Here is a 20,257-nt window from a genome sequence, read left to right as displayed (position 1 = left end):
TATAATGTATTTACATTTGTTAAAGAATGGTCGTGAGGTATGATTTCCAATGAGACCACTATCTTCCAAAGACCAAAGGACATTAACTGTCACTGAATAATAAGGACATTCTTGGAAACTTTTCGCTTGAAAAAGACTTCTCATGGGTACTTTCAAAGAGTTTAGTGGCTGATAATTCATTCCTCTTGCTAAACTAGACGTTACCTCTTGTTACCTATAGAAACTTTCAAAGTATGGAAGCGGTTACACATTCATTACTTTTGCAAAACCAAATGAGACCCTTTAATCAATGTTATTACTGCCTGAAGTAAAATCGGCTGCATTAGTGAATAAAATGCTCCTCTGGGCGCAGCTTTATACGACCGCAGAGGTCGAACCCTGAACAGTTGGGGCAAGTATGGACACAACATTCAATAAAGGCAACAGTAGTATACCGCTGTTCGAAAACTCATAAATCGATAGAGATAAAAACAAATCCGGGTTACAAACCAAAACTGAGGGAAACGCATCAAATATAAGAGGAGAACAACGACACAACAAAAACACAACATTAAAATGTAACACACACAGAAACGAACTATAATATAACAATGGCCATTTTCCTGACTTTGTACAAGACATTTTAAGAAAAAAAAAATGGTGGGTTGAACCTGGTTTTGTGGCATGCCAAACCTCCTGCTTTTATGGCAACGTCAAACACAACACCAAAACGACAACATCACATGACAGGACCACAATACAAATAAATGGGAGAACATATAGGACAAAGAAACACACGAATAATAGCTTAGGCTTAAAATTCAATACGCCAGACGTGCGTCTCGTCCACACAAGACCAACCAGTGAAGCTCAGATGAAAAAAGTTTGAAAGCCAAAACAAGTACAAGGCTGAAAAGCACCGAGGACCAAAACTTCCAAAAAGTTGCGCCTAACACGGCCAGGATTTTCTGCCTGGGACAAGAACATCCTTATAACCATAATAACTTATAATTTTGCAAAACAGTAAATTTTATAAAATGACTATATCATAGATATACTTGATAAAACCAAAGTGGGACTAACTACAGAATAAAAACGGAAGCTCGATACAGCACTGAATTTGGATTGTGCTTAAATATTTGACACAGCATAGGTTTCTGACACAAAATGAATGTGGTCTAAGAACTTATTTTTTTTTAATTTACCTATACAAACCATATCATTATTATTTGCTTTTATATATAAATCAGAAATAACCAATTTAAATGGAAAATTTTAAAGAAAAAAAAAGGAAAAAAAGGGAAAAAAATCCCCCCCCCTAATTTTTTAAAACCCTCGTATGATTTATCACCCCCAACCTCAATCCCAGCCTTCCCTTTGTGGTATGGTACCTTGCAGTACAATTTCAGAGAGATCCATACACTTGAACACAAGTTATTGTCTTGAAACTAGAAAAATGCTCATTTTTGGCCCCTTATTCCTAAACTTTTTGTGCAATTACCCCTAAACTCAATTTCAGCTTTTCCTTTGTGATATGGAACCTTGTAGTACAATTTCAGAAAGATCCATACACTTACACACACGTTATTGTCATGGATAGAAAAATGCTTGTTTTTCCCCTTTTTTGGCCCCTAATTCCTATAATTTTGAGACAATTACCCCAAAATCAATCCCAGCATTCCCTTTGTAATATGGATCCTTGTGGTACAATGTCAGAGAGATCCATACTGTAACACATAAGTTATGTCTGAAAGTTACAAAAATGCTTATTTTTGGCCCCTTTTGGCCCCTAATTCCTTAACTGTTAGTACCATAACCCCCAAAGTCAAGCCCAACCTTTCTTTTGTGGTATTGAACCTTATGGTAAAATTTCAAAGAGATCCATTTACTTTAACTAAAGTTAGAGTGCGAAAACCAATGTGTCTTCGGACGACGACGACGACGCCGGATGACGACGACGACCACGACGACCACGACGACGACGCCAACGTCATACCAATATACGACCACAAAATTTTTTTGCGGTCGTATAATTAGTGAATTAGTGAATCATTGCTATCTGTTGTAGCGTTCAACGTTTTTAACACATCCTCAAGTCAGTGCCTTCGACAAAATACACCTTTTACATCACCAACATCTTGTTCTTTGTAACGCCATTTTGTATTTTTAAATTCAAACATATCTGTGTCAAGATTTATAACTTGTCTGATGTAATGATTATTTTGTTTTGGAGGAGACACTTTTTTATGTTAAAAGATTTGATTTTTTGATTTTTTTGTGTTTTAACGCCACTTTTAAGCACCACTTTTGGGCTATTTCGTGGCGGCCAGTTTTTATTGGTGGAGGAAGCCGGAGTGCCCGGAGAAAACCTCCGACCTTCGATAGGAAAACTGACAATCCTAGTCAATTAAGATTGGAGTCGAGTGCACCCGCACGAGCGGGGTTCGAACTCACAACCTCAGTGTTGACTGGCTAGTGATTACAGTAGTAACTACTTACACCACTCGGCCACCGAGGCCCCTATGTTAAAAGAACTTCCATTTTTATTTTTCTAGTTTTGACAATAAGATATGTTAATTGTTTTTAGTTTGTTGTCTTACATTTTGATAAGGTTTGACAAATTGGAATTATTGATAATGCCCTACATATTTTCCTAAGGTTCCAGATCAACGAAAAAGGTTCTGAAATCAAGCATAACGTATACATTTTGTATATGTCTATGATTCAATTCGCCGTTTCAGTATCTAAAGGATTGTGTATAGTTTCATTGTCTGTACCCCAAAATGAAAACTACGATGCGTCATTGGTTGAACTTCCATTGTTAAGGATGTTCGCTTCTCTTATTTTTGAATTGTTGCCAGATATTCGGAATCCTCTGGTTTTATACATGTAGTGCCATTAAAAAATTTTGATCACGAACCCTTACTTTTCTTTTCATAATATTGTTAAATATAGTTCAAAAAGCAATATTTCAAAATCTTTGTTATTTTTTCATTGTTTTTGAAAAAAAAAAGGTGCTAATGTTCAATGTATGAAAAATCTAGATAGAATCATTTCCCGCCATATTTTCAATGGCTTATTTCTCGAAAACAAGCACATGGACCCTTAGTTTTTATCTGCTTTTTAAGTTCCTTTATGTATATACTTTTAATTTATTACAGTCTTTTAAAAAGCTTGTTATTTTGAAACAGAGTAGCGAACATCTTAAAGAACGTTGTAATAGAATCAACACGTTTTGGTATACGCTTGTGAAAATATTACCTAAAATTCACTAGATTCTGAAACGGCGAATTAAAAGATATTCAACTATGTCAAAGATCCAGGGAAAAGGTTCTGGTTCAAAGTATAACATATATGTGTATCTTAGGTCTTCCTTTGGCAAACGTTCTGGATTTAAGTATTTCATGTATACTGATTATTCTTTGGGTAACAGGTACGATAATGACTTAATAATATACAGACAGAAATGGTAAATGAATAACAATCTTATTTCAAATAAAATTTATTTTGTAAAAAGCGTAGTGATTGTTACAAATGCTCTCAAGATCTGCAATATGCTGTTTTCAATTAATCTTATAAATGAGACCGTAATTTAATTTGATGAACTGTTTCGACATCTTAATATTGATGCAATAGCAAACAATTTCCTTATCATCTAAAGGTCATTTTCAGGAGCGGATCCATGATTTTTGAAAGGCTGTGTTATTCCAGAAAACGAAATCTATAAAAAGAATGGACGATTTTATGATAAAAAAAACTCATATAAATCGTGAGAAAGATGAGATTTGTTTTGCCGACTTAAAAGGCGTACGCCCTCTTCACCCCACCCCCGGATTCGTCACTGATTTTGTTTAATTTTAGTCTGCAAGATACCGACTACTAAGTAAAACAAAATTGTTGCCCATGGTAATACAAAACAAGTAGTGCAAGTCTCGTGTATTGTGTGAGACCTGGTAAATAATTGTGACTTTTAGGAACATTTATGATGAAAACAAATGGTCATGGTATTGAAAATTGGTGGTTACGAAAGGCAACTTCTTATTAGTTAAGATATATAAAAATGCAATACTTTAATAAGGTTTGCATTGACAGAAAAAAAGTAAAATCACAAAAATACTGAACTCCGAGGAAAATTCAATCGGAAAGTCCCTTCTCACATGGCAAAATCAAATGACAAAACACATCAAACGAATGGACAACAACTGTCATATTCCTGACTTGGTACAGGCATTTTCAAATGTAGAAAATGGTGGATTGAACCTGGTTTTATAGCGCTAAACCTCTCACTTGTACGACAGTCTCATCAAATTCCGTTATATTTACAACGATGCGTGAACAAAACAGACATTATAAATAAAATAGTCGAAATATGGGTACAGCAGTCATCACTGTGTTACAATATCAAAACAAACAATTATTTACAAAAAAGCACAAAAGCATCTAAAGAAAAACGATCTGTCTTAAGTATGAGTTGTCTCACTTTATCAAAAACATAAAAGAATTGGAAACAAGGTCCGCCATTAGAAAAAATTCCTAACTCTTTGAAATCTAAAGATTGACTTTTCTTTTCCAATATTTCTTCAAAAAAATTCAAAAATGCATCTCATTTCTTTCTCTCTTCCCTTTCTATTTCAAAATAAAATAACTACAAATATCAGAAAACATAGCTTCAGTTTGAAACTACGCGTGTCATGTTTTAGAACATTATGCATACATCAATAAAATGTTTTGTATATAATAAATTATGCTTGTTTCATAAATTTGTGAATAGCCGTTTGAAATTTGCAAAAATACAATTGAAATCAGAGAACAGTACGTAGAATAAGCGAATACCCCTTCAATATTGCATCAATGTTTTTCTCTATAAAAATCTTCCACAAAAATTATATCCCATTTGATGCTGGTTGGTTTTCAGGGTTTATCATTTCTAGTAGAAGAGGACGGTCTTTCACAGCATCCCATTTTGACCTTCTTGCATAAATCTCAGGCCCATGCTCGGATAAACTTCGGAGTATCATAAATTTGTCAAATATCTGCCATATTCTTTCATCAGGATTTTTATGATTCTTTTTAGCAATGCAGCGTAAACAATTGACTAAATTCATCTGGATTTTGTCAACTTTTTCTGGTTCTTGTAAGACACATCGATCTGTCAACACAAAAATATAAAAACAGTTATTTATTCATAAAAAAAATGAAAAAAAAAAATGGCGGGTCGTTGTGAACATTTTTCAAACTTATAGAATTTGAAAAGATATGTTCTAACTTTATTAACTTGATTGAGGACAAATAGGATTAAAACTTTCCTCATTTTTGTGTTTATTCTATTGAAAAGGCGTTTCTTTATTGATTTTAACAAGATTCTCAACACGAAGACCATTTTATGAAAATAATGTTATCATTTGTGCTCAATTATCTCTGTACGTTTGTAGCAGTTCGTTGATTTTGAAAAAGGAGTGACATTTTTTTTTATTCACAAAATTATAAATAAAGAAATATCAATGCATTAACTTTATCTTGCTTTGTTGGCGGGTTCCTTCAAGAATTTGCCTCTATAAAATATAAAAAGGTAAGATTATGTAAAGATGTTTTTATAGTTCAGATAGAGATGATTAGTACTGCAATATAAAAAACTTAGATCCGATTTCACCGTGCTCAACGTTGTTTTTTACAATATAACGAACAATATGATAAGCTATAAACTTTTGGAGCATTCCAAATACCAATATTGTATAATTGAATTGCCAACTTTGCCTGTGAAAGTCGTACGTAACAATAGTTTTAGTACAGGTGTCAGACCACCAATTTAAAATCCCTATCTATTCAAACAAATTTAGCAATTTTCACACCTTTCTAAATATTTTACTTTAAGTTTAACTTCATAGAAACCAGGTATATCCCGAATTGTACATGTATTACCTTTCTAAAAGCCAATTTTCAACCAATGTTTAAAATCTTGTAAATACTGCCGTTCGGAAGTCAATTGCTTTTAAAATAACCCCTGGTTTTCTGGAAATCTTTAATAAGTGTACTATGGAGCGCATTAATCCTCAATTGTTAATGCAAACTCATGGACAAGTAAATTTTGGCTCAAAATGGTCTACATATATTTCTCTTTCACCAAAGTTTCGTTTCTGCAAATGTGTTTGTTAGTTTAAGTGAACAATGACATCAAAGGCACTATTTTTTTCAGGGGAGGGCTATTTTTACATACGTTCTAAATTGAAGTGGGTGAATTGGTGGTCTGACACCTACAATTGGCAGTTTCCATAAACCGATTTTGACTTTGTTTTATATTACACCCTGTTTGAACGGTCCCTTTAATGGCTAACCGAGGAACTGATAAATAGGAGCGAAGCTTAACTGCACCTTATACAGACACATTCCTTAAAAAATAAACCGTTTGAATTGTGTTAGGCCTGAAACATTTTCTTAGCATAGACGAAGAAATGTTTCCTTACGTATAATCTTAATATAATTAAAAAATATCAACTACAGATTTCACAAAATGACTATCCCCTTTTAAAATGTAATATTTAAGTCATGCCAGTAAATTCCCATTTATCAGCTGTATAAACTGTAAAACTGTAAAACAGAAGCAATGTGCGCACACACCACGTAGTTTCCGGAATATCCTTAACTGGGTTCACTCGTTACAAAAACAACGTGAAACATTGCCAAAAATAACCACAGTCATATAACAAATTGTATTAGATACAGATAGGACATTTAACACCGAAGTGTTCTTATCCTATTGGTATAATATATAATTAAATCTTGTAATATTCATACCACTAAATGTAATGACAATCGCTCGTGCAAGTGTTACTTCTTCGACTGTTAACCGACACTTCTGAATACTGGTTGCAAAATCTAACACCTGGTCTATGACTTTTGGTTCCAATAAATGTGTAATTTCAGAAAAATGTGTTCCGAGTATTGGTACTTCACGAGCAGCTGAAAATACTTTGAGAATTGGGTTGATTCTAGTATGCGCTCCAAGAAGGCAATATTCCATGTAACCAGCTGAAATGGAATATACGAAAGATTTACTGGACATTTCTTCAATCAGTTCTACAACGATTATATGTCGTTTGCAAATTTGTTTTTCAAACATGTAATTTAAATTTAGATGAAATAGGAGATAATTATAACCAAGTAGAAATAGTCTTTTTTTTTATTTCAATTTCTTCTATAATAGCAGCAACATGTTTGATCATGTTTTTTATCTTATTAATCCATTTGTAATAAACCAACCAATATAAAAAGCCTAAGCATAATCGCGTGTTCTTTGACAGGTTAATTATGCGTCTCCTGGCCATCATGTGAATACAAACTCCGTCAAATCGCTCACGAAATATAGCGCAGTAGGAAGTATAACAAACACGACCTAGAAGTCATTTCGATCAAGTTTTGATTTTAACTTTTAGAGTTTTAAAGAAGAAACTTTAAATTTAGTCTTTTATATGTTATTATTTTTTCATCGTGCAACAATTTAGTTGGAAAACAAACATTTAGTAATCTTCATTAATTATTTCTTGATATTTGGCGCCAAAAATGCAGTATATCCCTTTTGGAACCCCATTAAAAAACATTTGTAACTGTTTTACACCTTAGTGGTTCATACAAATTACATGGTACTTATACAATTTATGATTTTTAGTTATATATTATACCGATAGTATAGAGTTAAGTGGTTTTTTTTCAAGACATATTTACTCCGCGTCGCCTCTGGGTAGTAATTCCTATGTCTCGCACACTGTGACGAGACAAAAACGATAGGAATAAAACAACAAAACAAAAACATACAGAAGCATTCTTAGTAACCATCTATCAAAATATCAATTGTTTTGAAAATATAATCCCTTTATGAACTGACCTATTTCTGGTATTTTTCAATTTTTGGATGATCATTTGATGAATGGTATTTTTTGTTTCAGGGCAAATATATGTGTTCATTTGTTACCTTTCAGTAAAGCTAGTTGATCTGGCGTCTGAAGATCAGAAAAACCCGGTATATGTCTTGCAAAACTAACCATGTTTCGAACGGCTTCTTCCATTCGTGCTGCTATGATGTTCATATGACTTTTTCTATCGTCAAGTTCCATTCCAGTTGTAGATAGAAATTCATTGTAAACACTCCATGGTAATGCGACAAGATTACCAAATGTTTCAATTTTTTCTTTGAATCTTTCCTGGAAATAAATAAAAACAAACAGTGCATTTTGATGACTGTCAAACTGATTGAAGCGTTTAAAAATGAGACTGAAAATTTATTACGATTGTTTGGTTGTATTTTCTTTCATTCATAATATTGGTATAACTAAAACCTCACCAAAGATACCTGGCTTTTTAACAATATTAAACTACAACACATTGTGTGTGTGTGCCTGTCTCAAGCCAGGAACCTGCAATCAAGTGGTTGTTCTAGGTTGCTGTCTGCCTATTTGTTTTTCGTTCATTGTTGTAGTATAAAGCATTCCATGACGTCGGTTTTCTCTTTTGAATCGTTTACGTCTTTTTTCATACCGGCGCCTTATATAGATGACTATACGGTACGGTTTTTGCTCATTGTTAAAGGCCGTACGGTGACCTGTAACTGTTCACATCTTTGTCTTTTGATCTATGAATAGTTGTCTCATTGGCAATCATGCCACATCTTTGTTTTTTTTCAAAGTTTAATATGCCACACGCGCTAGAATCAAAACAGTTGGACGGCCAAAATAAATGACGAAGTTGAAAAGCATTGAAAATTAAAAAAAAAATTACTATGTATATCAGTCGATTTACTTCATTCAAGTTGATATATCTTCGTATCGACCTCATACATAGGCTTTAATTGTAAAAGGCTTAAAAACGGGGAAAATGCAATTCACGCTTTGTCGATCATGTTTTCGGTTTCAAACCGAATCCTGATATCATTATCTTTCCAAAAATGAAATTAACAATAAACAAAGTTGACGAATAATATTTGATTTCATGCGAATAGGTAAAATTGTTCATAGTTTGTTCAGTTTGTTGAAAATAAGATGTGATATGATTGTCAATGATTGATTGATTGGTTGATTGATGTTTAACTCCACTTTCAGCACTATTGTGATATTTTTTGGCGGTCAGTTTTTATTGGTGGAGGAAGCCGGAGTGCCCGGTAGGAAAACTGACAATCCTAGTGAATATTGATTGGAGTCGAACGTGCTAGATTCGAACTCACAACCTCAGTGTATGCAGGCTAGTGATACAGTAGTTCGACTACTTAGACCACTCGGGCACCGAGGCCCCGATTGCCAGTGAGACAACTATCCACCAGAGACCAAATGACGTTGTTGTAAGCAACTATATTAGGTCGTCGTATAGCCTTCAAGAATGAGCAAAATCGATACACTATGGTACATTATTAAAAACACGACATAAAAAAGTTAAAACAATTCAAACAAAAAAAAGTATACTATATAGACTCTTATAATATTCAAATGCTAGTAGGTTTTCACAATTTTTAATTTTAACCCTCTGAGTGAAATGGAAAAACTGGCCCTATCTCCTTTCAGTATGTATAAACCCCTAAATAAATATATAATTCTCATTTAACTCAACTTACATAAATAGACGTCTGCCTTTCAAGAAGGCCACCTGGTTGAAAACATGTTCTAAAATCAGCACAGAATTCTTCCTGGATAACAATCAAACGCGCCACTAATTCATCAACTTCCTGTTCCGTTACATCAACTGATGTCGTATCAACTGTCTGATTTTCTTTTAGTTTTAATTTGTTGACCTCTGTTATATCTTTGGTTCTCTTTTCGTGGGTATACCTTCCAATTTTAATAGCTGAAATTAAGACGATAGTAGAAATAGCATAAAATGTAGACTACAGACAGGGTTAAACGTCAGACAAAAGTCAGACTATTCATCTTTTTTGTGTTGGTTGTGGGTATGAGTTTTTTACTCGGGACAAACAGAAACGCAACCCCTACATCATGTACATGATTGTACATTAAATCAAAATATCCACCGACATATAGTCTTTTGAAGTTAATTGATTGATTGGTCGACTGATTGGTGTTTAACGCCACTTTCATCACTATTGGCTATTTCGTGGCGGTCAGTCTTCTTGGTGGAGAAAGCAGGAGTACTCTGAGAGAACCACCGATATTCGGCAGGAAAACTGACAATCCATGTAACCTAAGATTGGAGTCGAGCGCAGGCTGCCACACGTGTCAGGCTAGTGATACAGTAGTTGAACATCTTAGAACACTCGGCCATCGAGGCCCCTTTTGAAGTTGACCAATCGTTCTGACATTTTGAAGAATTTTTAGAATATGCATACATCTAAGATTTCTAGCAATTTTCAGAGCTTTTTAATTTTCAGAATATAACCTTTGCAAACTTTACATTTTTAAAACGAAAAAAAAAATGAAAATTATACTTTGTATCGCACATTTCCACAATCAAAACATTATTTTTTTAATAAAAAGCCCCCCTCCCTTTTCCTTCTTTCTCATTCACACACAAAAGATGGATGGTTGATGCTAATTCTATTATGAAGGTTACCAGCAGGCGCTAACGAGTCGCAATCAACTGAATTTAGAATGAAATGATTGGCGTATTTTCTATGACGGTCGATAACACGTGGTTCGACACACGTCCGTAAATAAATCAAACAGACAATAACAAAAATATCTTCTATGTTGGTCTCAATCAAATAATGATCTTTCATCTGTATTTTTTTTTACTAGGTGTAGATTGTTAGGTAGATGTCATGAAATAAGCCTTGCGTTTTCTTTTGTCATTTCCCCACACAGGGGAGTTGATGGTATGCTGCATAATGACGTTTCATCTACAAAAGACTCATCAATGACGCTGCAATCAAAAAAGTTTAAAAAAAAGACCCAATAAAGTGCGAGGTTGTCGAGCATTGCGGACCCAAAATTCCGAGAGGTTTCTACATATTACTCAAATTCGGTTTTAAGGTGTGATTTTATATTTGGTATGGAACTTTATGATGTTCAGTTCATTTTCAGAATTATAAGGTAATATATGTTAACAAAATGATACGTGTAAGAAATGTATACCACGTCAAAATGCGACATCGGATTTAAGAATAGGTTTATGAATTTTTGTCAGATGTTTGGACTTCTTGGGTTTTTTCCTTTGATACAGGGTAAAATATTTTGCCCCATATAACCCACTATTCTTTTCACAGAAGACTTCAATAGTTCATAAAAAGGTCTTTACCAAAATTTTAGCAGATTCTAGTTTGTTTTTTTTTCTTACGATTTGAGACCCAAATAATGCCAATGCTAAATATAAGGTTAAAGTCCGAGTAAGCCTCTTCCCGCCATGTAAAAAAAATCAAATATCGCAAGAAGGAGCTCAACCTATCAATATTTTTAGCTTAATTTGTTCCTTTACTAATGCTCTTCTGACTTATAGTATCAATTTTAAATTCTAGCTTTTTTAATTTCACCTAACTACATCCTTAAAGTCAAAATTTAGACTGGAGGTGTCTATGTAATTATACATCCCGTACAACCAATCGTACATCTCGTAAGCTCGAATAATGCTGCCAGAAATAATAAAGGATACGAAACCCAAATATATATATTTTGTTATACCTAATTTATCACTGAGGTCACATAGCAACAACCAAGGCAGTAGGCCCTCAACTAAATCAGAAAAGAGCGGCAAAGGATACCAAAGGGATAGAAAAACTCAGAAGTCGAAAACACATTGACAATGCCATGGCAAAAAAAAACGATAAACGACAAACAGACAAACAACAGCATACACAACACAGCATGGAAAACTAAAGACTGAGCAACACGAATCCCACGGAATGTGCTCCAGCAGATTAAGTAGATCCTGCTTCACTTAAACATTCGATATAAGCACATTTATCTTACCTCCGTGTGACATTCCTACATCTAGACATTTTTTATATCTACAATAGGAACACATTGTCCGTTTTCCAGTCCCAAGTTTGCATGATTCATCTCCTTTAGCACAAACGTATTTCTCATTTTTCTTTTCTATCTTGACTATGCTGCGACGAAAGAAACCCTGAAAAAATAGCTTTATTTGCATTTTCCTGTAACATTCACCAAAATCATATACCGTTTCCTGAAATGTGCTGTTGCAGTAATAGATATTGAAAGCCATATTTACGTTTTCTCGCGTTTTTCATAAGACTCCCAGAGTTAACTTGGTTATAAAACTATGGTCATCTGTATGTCAGATCTCTCGTCAGACACCACTAAGAGCAAATTTTGGAGGGGTGAGATGTCAGTGTTAAAAGTATTTTTTTCTTTAATCATTGAATTAAATGATATTCAAAACAATAGGAATCAAACATTAGCCTAATCTGAGAATGGTTGCCTAGTAACTGTATATCCATAATGTACTATTCCAATAGTGTATGTTAGGTCTTTTTACATGAATGGCAACAAAACATTTATACATGAATAAGCTCATTTCATGACGTCAAAAGTATAGATAACGGTTCTGTAAGAGTGCATAACTTTAGTGCATTTCAATTGTAGGTAATGAAAGTTTTTTTGATGGAATTAATTGATGTTTGTTCCCGGTCTACCACTAACAAATTTAACAAGTCCTTTGATTTGTAAATGAGTCTGCAGAGTTTATACTTTAATTTAGCATTCATGAACTCTTTTAGAATAACCACACAAGGTCACGAGCCTGTAATTCAGTGCATGGTTGTCGTTTATTTCTGTGTATCATATTTGTTTTTCATTATTTTGTACATAAATTAGGCCGTTAGTTTTTTTCGTTTGAATTGTTTTACATTTGTCATTTCGGGACCTTTTATAGCTGACTATGCGATATGAGTTTGCTCATTGTTGAAGGACGTACGGTGACCTATAGTTGTTAATTTCTGTGTCATTTTGTTCTCTTGTGCAGAGTTGTCTTGTTGGCAATTATACCACATCTTCTTCTTTAAATAATTATTGCGAAACTAAATAAAGGTGGAAATTAATATCGAGAGTCCAAACAGAACATTGTGCAGTAGTTGACTATATGAGCGTTGAATCAGTTATAACCACAATATGGTTAATTCTCGTGAAGCGTAAATGTCAATTTAGTACGAATGTGAAAATGCATCATTTACCCTAAATATTTTACAGAGATCTTCAATTGAAATATAATGTGAATCCTCTCGGAATACCTGCAAACTTATTTCAAATAAACTATTAGTAAGTTTTTCTTACAATGAGGCTGATGTTATACTACTTTTCACAAAAAAATGAGTTAAAGACTTCAGTAGTCCCAATCTCATAAAATAGTTTGCAATCCATACCACATGGTAAACTGTATAATACAATTGAGTTAATGTTTCATCTACTTACCTTGCATGGTTCACATGTATTAGCGCCGTAATGAAGTCCCGATGCCTTTTCTCCACAAACTCTACATGGCGGAAGATGTTCAGCATCAGGCGGTTGATTTTTGTGATGCTTTTTCTTTGGCGGTTTCTGTGCCACTTTCAAATCTTTCGATTTTTCTTCATGTACCGGTTCCGAATCTTCCGATTCTCCTCTATGTATTGATTCCGAATCTTCCGATTCCCCTTTACCACTATCTGCGGAAGAACTACAGGATAGCTCTTTGTCTAACACTGACATACATATTGAATTAAATGATAAGTGATTTGGTGAGCTATCAGATAGCGCTAAGTCAGCAATACCAAAGAATAAGTCTGTGTCAGATGTTAGGTCGGGAGTTGGCAATGATGAATCCAAAAAATCCATATTCTGGCTATCCATGATAATATCTGTACACTCAATCTGAAAATTATATCTTATAATCAAATTTCGACATCGTAAAATAAACACTCGAGATTCGCTTAGACACCATTCTCTACTTAAGTTATGAATTACATCAATGATATACGTAAATAGAGAGTCACGTGAATCGCACAAAATGTTTTTGTGGGAATTTGGATGGTTTTACTTGTGTAATTTCAAAACATTATTATTTTTTCATGACTTTCCGACTTTGAATCATTGATTTCTGATCATATGTTGTAAAATTTATCATTTGGAGGCTTTTTTATACTTCTACCAAAGTGGACTTCTGCAATGCAAAGACTTATACAGTGATCTACGTAGTGATTTATTATTAACATTATATGGGTCGTGGTTTGTGGTTTGCATGAACCGTTTCGGTGTATATATGGCTGTGGTGATGGAACTGATCTTCGCATACATAGAAAAAGTGTATACATAGATGTTTATGTCGTGTTGTGAACTTAGCATTATATCCTTGGATAAAATCCTTAGTTTATATGTGTTATGACATTCTGATAATGAGATTTTTTTGTTGGTGCAGTGGTCGCCAGGCATTTTTTTTTCAATTTTATACTGGTTTTAAAATGGCTGCTGCTCAAGAAAAACCTGATATGTTAAAAATGATATATAGGCGCTTTAACCAATACTTAAATAAAAATAACTATTGATACCAAAAGTGTTTAGCTTAACAAATGATTAAAAGTAATTGAAAGATTTGAATCAGTTATAACCACAATATGGTTAATTCTCGTGAAGCGTAAATGTCAATTTAGTACAAATGTGAAAATGCATCATTTACCCTAAATATTTTACAGAGATCTTCAATTGAAATATAATGTGAATCCTCTCGGAATACCTGCAAACTTATTTCAAATAAACTATTAGTAAGTTTTTCTTACAATGAGGCTGATGTTATACTACTTTTCACAAAAAAATGAGTTAAAGACTTCAGTAGTCCCAATCTCATAAAATAGTTTGCAATCCATACCACATGGTAAACTGTATAATACAATTGAGTTAATGTTTCATCTACTTACCTTGCATGGTTCACATGTATTAGCGCCGTAATGAAGTCCCGATGCCTTTTCTCCACAAACTCTACATGGCGGAAGATGTTCAGCATCAGGCGGTTGATTTTTGTGATGCTTTTTCTTTGGCGGTTTCTGTGCCACTTTCGAATCTTTCGATTTTTCTTCATGTACCGGTTCCGAATCTTCCGATTCTCCTCTATGTATTGTTTCCGAATCTTCCGATTCCCCTTTACCACTATCTGCGGAAGAACTACAGGATAGCTCTTTGTCTAACACTGACATACATATTGAATTAAATGATAAGTGATTTGGTGAGCTATCAGATAGCGCTAAGTCAGCAATACCAAAGAATAAGTCTGTGTCAGATGTTAGGTCGGGAGTTAGCAATGATGAATCTAAAAAATCCATATTCTGGCTATCCATGATAATATCTGTACACTCAATCTGAAAATTATATCTAATAATCAAATTTCGACTTTCGTAAAATAAACACTCGAGATTCGCTTAGACACCATTCTCTACTTAAGTTATGAATTACATCAATGATATACGTAAATAGAGAGTCACGTGAATCGCACAAAATGTTTTTGTGGGAATTTGGATGGTTTTACTTGTGTAATTTCAAAACATTATTATTTTTTCATGACTTTCCGACTTTGAATCATTGATTTCTGATCATATGTTGTAAAATTTATCATTTGGAGGCTTTTTTATACTTCTACCAAAGTGGACTTCTGCAATGCAAAGACTTATACAGTGATCTACGTAGTGATTTATTATTAACATTATATGGGTCGTGGTTTGTGGTTTGCATGAACCGTTTCGGTGTATATATGGCTGTGGTGATGGAACTGATCTTCGCATACATAGAAAAAGTGTATACATAGATGTTTATGTCGTGTTGTGAACTTAGCATTATATCCTTGGATAAAATCCTTAGTTTATATGTGTTATGACATTCTGATAATGAGATTTTTTTGTTGGTGCAGTGGTCGCCAGGCATTGTCCTCGAGGGGACTGGATCAAAACCCTTGGCTAGCGAAATGTGCTATCCTTTAAATGCACGCAGTTGTTTATCCGTACTACAATACAAAAATGGTGGTACTTCAGATAGTGGAATATAAAAAAGGAACTAAATGGAGAATGTGTCCATAGGACACAGATGATGCCCCCGCTTGCATTTAACGTTATAAAGGGGCATAACTCGAGTACGGTAAAAGTGACTCCACTCAAAGTCGACTTTGATCTGTGTTTTGTGGTAATAAGCATTGTGTATAAGTTTCATAACATTTAGTTGAGGCAAACTAAAGTTAGAGAACTAAACCCAATTTTGGGACGTACGTACAGACGGACAAGGGTAACACTTATTGCCCATCTATTGCCCCATCCGGTGACAGCGTGATCATAAAAAGTGCCAAAATCACAAAAAAAGAACATTGTTTACATCGACTAAATAAATGTTGATATTTTTCAATTGTCTATTTACAATTATCGATTGATTCTGTTATAACACACTTCGCACACAGGTTGTTTCCCTTTTTCAATTTTAAACTGGTTTTAAAATGGCTGCTGCTCAAGAAAAACCTGATATGTTAAAAATGATATGTAGGCGCTTTAACCAATACTTAAATAAAAATAACTATTGATACCAAAAGTGTTTAGCTTAACAAATGATTAAAAGTAATTGAAAGATTTGAAGAAACAAAAACAAAGATTACACACATTTCGCACAGATATATTTTCTCTTTTTGCAAACTCTTCATTTGTCAATGAAAATGTATATACCTCCTAAGGGAAACAACTCTTACAAATGGTTCTCTAATTACAGGGTCAATTACGGAATTGACGAATGTACTTTTCGTTTGTTATACTCTCTGTTTGTCATGTTACATTTTGTTACCAAATATTTGCATCTACAACATTGATGTAACAGTTCAGTTCGAATTGAAATACGTGTCTGAACTGCATATAAGACAAACCTTGCAGTATTCATACACATGATTGATTGATTGATTGTTGGATGTTTAACGTCCAGTGGTAAATATTTCATGCATGTAATAATATATAATATAAATCTGACTTTTGTGCATTTTTGTTTATAGTCACTTAGCAAAAATCATAAAAACATTTTGGTGAATCTTCCATGTCTAAAATTTGAAATTCGTAGTTTGTGCAAACAGTTCTTTGATATTAAATAAAAAACAAACATTTGCTTTGCTGTTGAATTTATTAAATATCGTTTGCAGTGATCAGAAAATATGGATATAAATAACCACCAAAGTTTGAAAGGTTAAACAATCAAAACATAAAATACCTCCAAAGGGAAAATAATATCTTTCTAGGAACACCTACTGCAAGGAAACAATAGTTTTCTATAGGAAAACATGTACTAAAAGGAATATCATAGTGATTTTCTAGGAACATATATAGAAAGAAAATAAATAGTTTCATAACAATATCACGTAGCTGCATTATTATACACTAGAATCTACTTAAACCTGGCTAATATCCTTGAAAACATGTAGTCGAAATGTTTGTCTAGTTATGGTAATCCTGGTAAATTATTCAATTAACTTTCACTGTCATTTTTAAACGCACCATAAGTAAGATGGTGGATAAATTGTTGTTTAACGTCCAGCGGCAAATTAAATGGATATTCAGGACGAGAACATGTTAATGTAATATGAATATGAACCCTGCTTTCTACCAGACTAATACGCTGAGCCGGTTTTGTAACGTGCTAGTTCGCAAGACAACAGTCCGCAAGAAACCATAACATTAACATTTTAAATAATTAAGATATGTAAATAGCATGGTTACCCGATAAACAAAACATGGTCTTCTTTTTACTTTTCGTTTGTTCTGGATTCACAGGAAATAATTATATTCCATCTTACAAAGTTTTCGGTTGATTTGTTTTCAGGAGGTATATGTATTCAGAGATAAGAAATGTCCACTCTATTATATAATAAAAAAATATTTATATACAGTAAAACAATACTCCGACATAAAGACATCAAGAAGGGCTTTTCCCCTTCTTTAAATTCAAGAGCTTTTTTGTGATTAACAAGCATGTGAGAAATTATTTTTAGATCAACGTGTACCCAGGTACAACTGCAACAAGCAATACAAAGTAATTACATTTTTAGATTATTTAGTATACATGTACTTTGCAGAGTCGCTATGTTACGGACAGATCAATATTACAATTAACATAATAAATATATATATAGACCTCGTTATATTACATGTCCAAAGCCACCCGAATGCTGCAAAATGTATGACAACGATCCTTGATATAAAACATATATTGCTAAAGCATTTAGCATTTGTAGAATAAAAGATAAAAAAATATATTACATTTCGCAATGTGACTGCATTGATCACAACAAGTCGTAAACTAGGACGAACGATGTCTCAAATGGACATTGTAAAATATCAACCTAAAAACATAATTTATAACAAAATAACTTTAACTTGACGTCCTCAACTGGCTCAAGGAAATAAATGCCACAGAATAGTGAATAATTTGTTTACTGACCTCATTTGACCAAGTTATTGCTTAATACGGTCAAACTGTTATACTCCTATCGAAAGATTTTTAAATGGCTCTCATCATATATAAACAAATACACATACAGGTAGATTGAATGTGTATCGAAGCTTGTTATGACGTAGGATAAATGATTTCATAAATTATGTATTTTATGATTAACAACTAAACAATAAATAATAATTTCCATTACGCCTTGGACGTTCCATTTAGTCAACTATTTCATTCATTGACTGAGCTTACTATACCGTACGAAGCATTTGATAATGAAATACATGTATATTTAGGTATAGTTATAGTATGTGATGAAAGTTAACGTCCAGCAGCAAGTATCTGAAGAAAGTTGGTACGTCCAGTGGCAAATATTTCGTTCCTTTTAAGGACTATAAAAAAGCAGGTCAACAATAACTCAAATGAAAATAACACTTTATGATAATAATTATACTTGTTCTATTATTAATTTCGTGCGTCCGAAGCGTTTTTCTGAATATTCGTTCATCAGGAACGCTCGAAAGCCAAAAGACCAAAAGGGACTCGAAAATTAGCCAGATTTATCTAAGGTCAACTTTGCCTGCGGGAGTTGGAACCTTAATTTCTTAATAATTTCTAAAAATTTATCAACAAAGAATTTACGAATGTTTGTTATAAATCATGTCGGTATACCGTAGCACAACTTACCGTTTGAGTTGATGATACCCTAAGGAGTCATTTTCAGTCCACCAGCAGTTGTAACGAACAAGTGCTAGTAAATACTAATATAAGGAAAGTTTTGAATAAAACATGTCAGAAAAGTTTAGGTCCATTACACATTTGAAAGCTAAGGATGTATGAGACACGAACAAATGGCAAGCTATATGATCAAAATGGACCTTAGAATAGGTCTCAAAGGGAACCAAGTGGACGGTATTTTTTAGTCACTGGAAAACTAAGGATAGTAAAAATGTGTTAGCATAAAGAGACGCATACCATTTGTCGACAAGATTTCCTTTTGAATCCCCGTTCGTGTATGTCTAAGCTTATTCTTGTTGCGTCAAATGGAAGTCTTTCCCTCAATTTGTTATAACAAATGATGATATAGCCAAAAATCTTGGTTACAAAGTGCTAGCAAATATGACACTGAATATTTAGACTGGTACCCGGCGGGACTGGTTTGACAATACTGAATATTTTATGATAGGAACCAACCTATTGAATGTTAAACTTAAGCAAAGTATTCATGTAATCACAGGCGCATGTCTCTAATGCAAAGGTATATAGGTAAAAAAAAAAAAAAAATCAAAGGAAAGTGCCTATGGATGTTATACCAAACACGGTGCCTTTTGTTCACTAGAGCATTATGGAATACAAATATAAAAACTGGAGTAAATGCGTGGCTAAAGCAACGTCAACAATGCGTAACAAATGGAGATGAAACTTTTGGAAACACAACTCAGTTCCACAAGGAACAGTTTTTGACCCTTAATGTGTTTCTTTTGTACATAAATTATCATTTGACAAATTAAGTCAGAGTGGCACCTCTAGAAGATGGTAGCCTATTACAAGTTTACCTGGTAATTGGTCGTACTGATGACTGTGATTTTTTTTTTAATTAAACGCTATACATATTTATGAAAACATTTTCCTTAATATTTTGAGAAAATTTGATATTTCTTGCTTCTCCACTCACTAAGCATGATGACTTTTCGGCTCTGCACAAAAGCCACTCACTTTAGAAACTTAAGTAGTTAAGGTGTAAAAAAAAAAAATCCTCTAAAGAGCTGTATTAGGTTACTAATCAGAAGCGCCTTTATTTTTGTTGGATAGACGTTGTCGAGTCTTTAAGTGTTTGTGGACTTTTTATGTCAAAAATTCAATAAACTGTCTTTTCAACTATTTCACCTTTGTCTATAATG

At 33.5% G+C, this 20,257-nt stretch overlaps 1 protein-coding gene across 4 annotated transcripts; it reads right to left on the bottom strand.

Moving 5' to 3' along the window:
• Positions 1-3,465: 3,465 nt before the first annotated feature.
• On the bottom strand, positions 3,466-18,455 carry LOC127705020 (nuclear receptor subfamily 1 group D member 1-like). Of its 4 annotated transcripts, none has more exons than XM_052209261.1 (8): positions 18,354-18,455; positions 14,819-15,256; positions 13,341-13,778; positions 11,880-12,036; positions 9,575-9,804; positions 7,946-8,174; positions 6,772-7,005; positions 3,466-5,128 (listed from the first exon to the last, which is right to left on the bottom strand). In XM_052209261.1, exons 2-8 carry the CDS (start codon positions 15,233-15,235, stop codon positions 4,863-4,865), a joined length of 1,971 nt encoding a protein of 656 aa, XP_052065221.1. In that variant the 5' UTR covers positions 15,236-15,256; positions 18,354-18,455; the 3' UTR covers positions 3,466-4,862. The 4 variants fall into 4 exon arrangements, with proteins under 4 accessions (XP_052065221.1, XP_052065222.1, XP_052065223.1 ...); XM_052209262.1 differs by lacking the exon at positions 18,354-18,455 and adding an exon at positions 17,633-17,744; XM_052209263.1 differs by lacking the exon at positions 13,341-13,778.
• Between the last annotated feature and the right edge of the window lie 1,802 nt (positions 18,456-20,257).

Source organism: Mytilus californianus, unplaced genomic scaffold, assembly GCF_021869535.1.
Source record: "Mytilus californianus isolate M0D057914Y unplaced genomic scaffold, xbMytCali1.0.p SCAF_6, whole genome shotgun sequence".
In the NCBI taxonomy this organism is placed as follows: domain Eukaryota; kingdom Metazoa; phylum Mollusca; class Bivalvia; order Mytilida; family Mytilidae; genus Mytilus; species Mytilus californianus.
The sequence above is the reverse complement of the archived record's forward strand: the minus strand, read 5'-3'. Positions and strand labels throughout refer to the sequence as shown.

Bases quoted from the DNA above. Each gene is read 5' to 3' on its own strand.
- LOC127705020 (XM_052209261.1), bottom strand. From the start codon at position 15,235: ATGGATAGCCAGAATATGGATTTTTTAGATTCATCATTGCTAACTCCC. The intron at 13,779-14,818 runs GTAAGTAGATGA...TATAATTTTCAG, and splicing joins ATACATGTGAACCATGCAAG to ATTGAGTGTACAGATATTAT. The intron at 7,006-7,945 runs GTAACAAATGAA...ATTCCATTTCAG, and splicing joins TCAACTAGCTTTACTGAAAG to CTGGTTACATGGAATATTGC.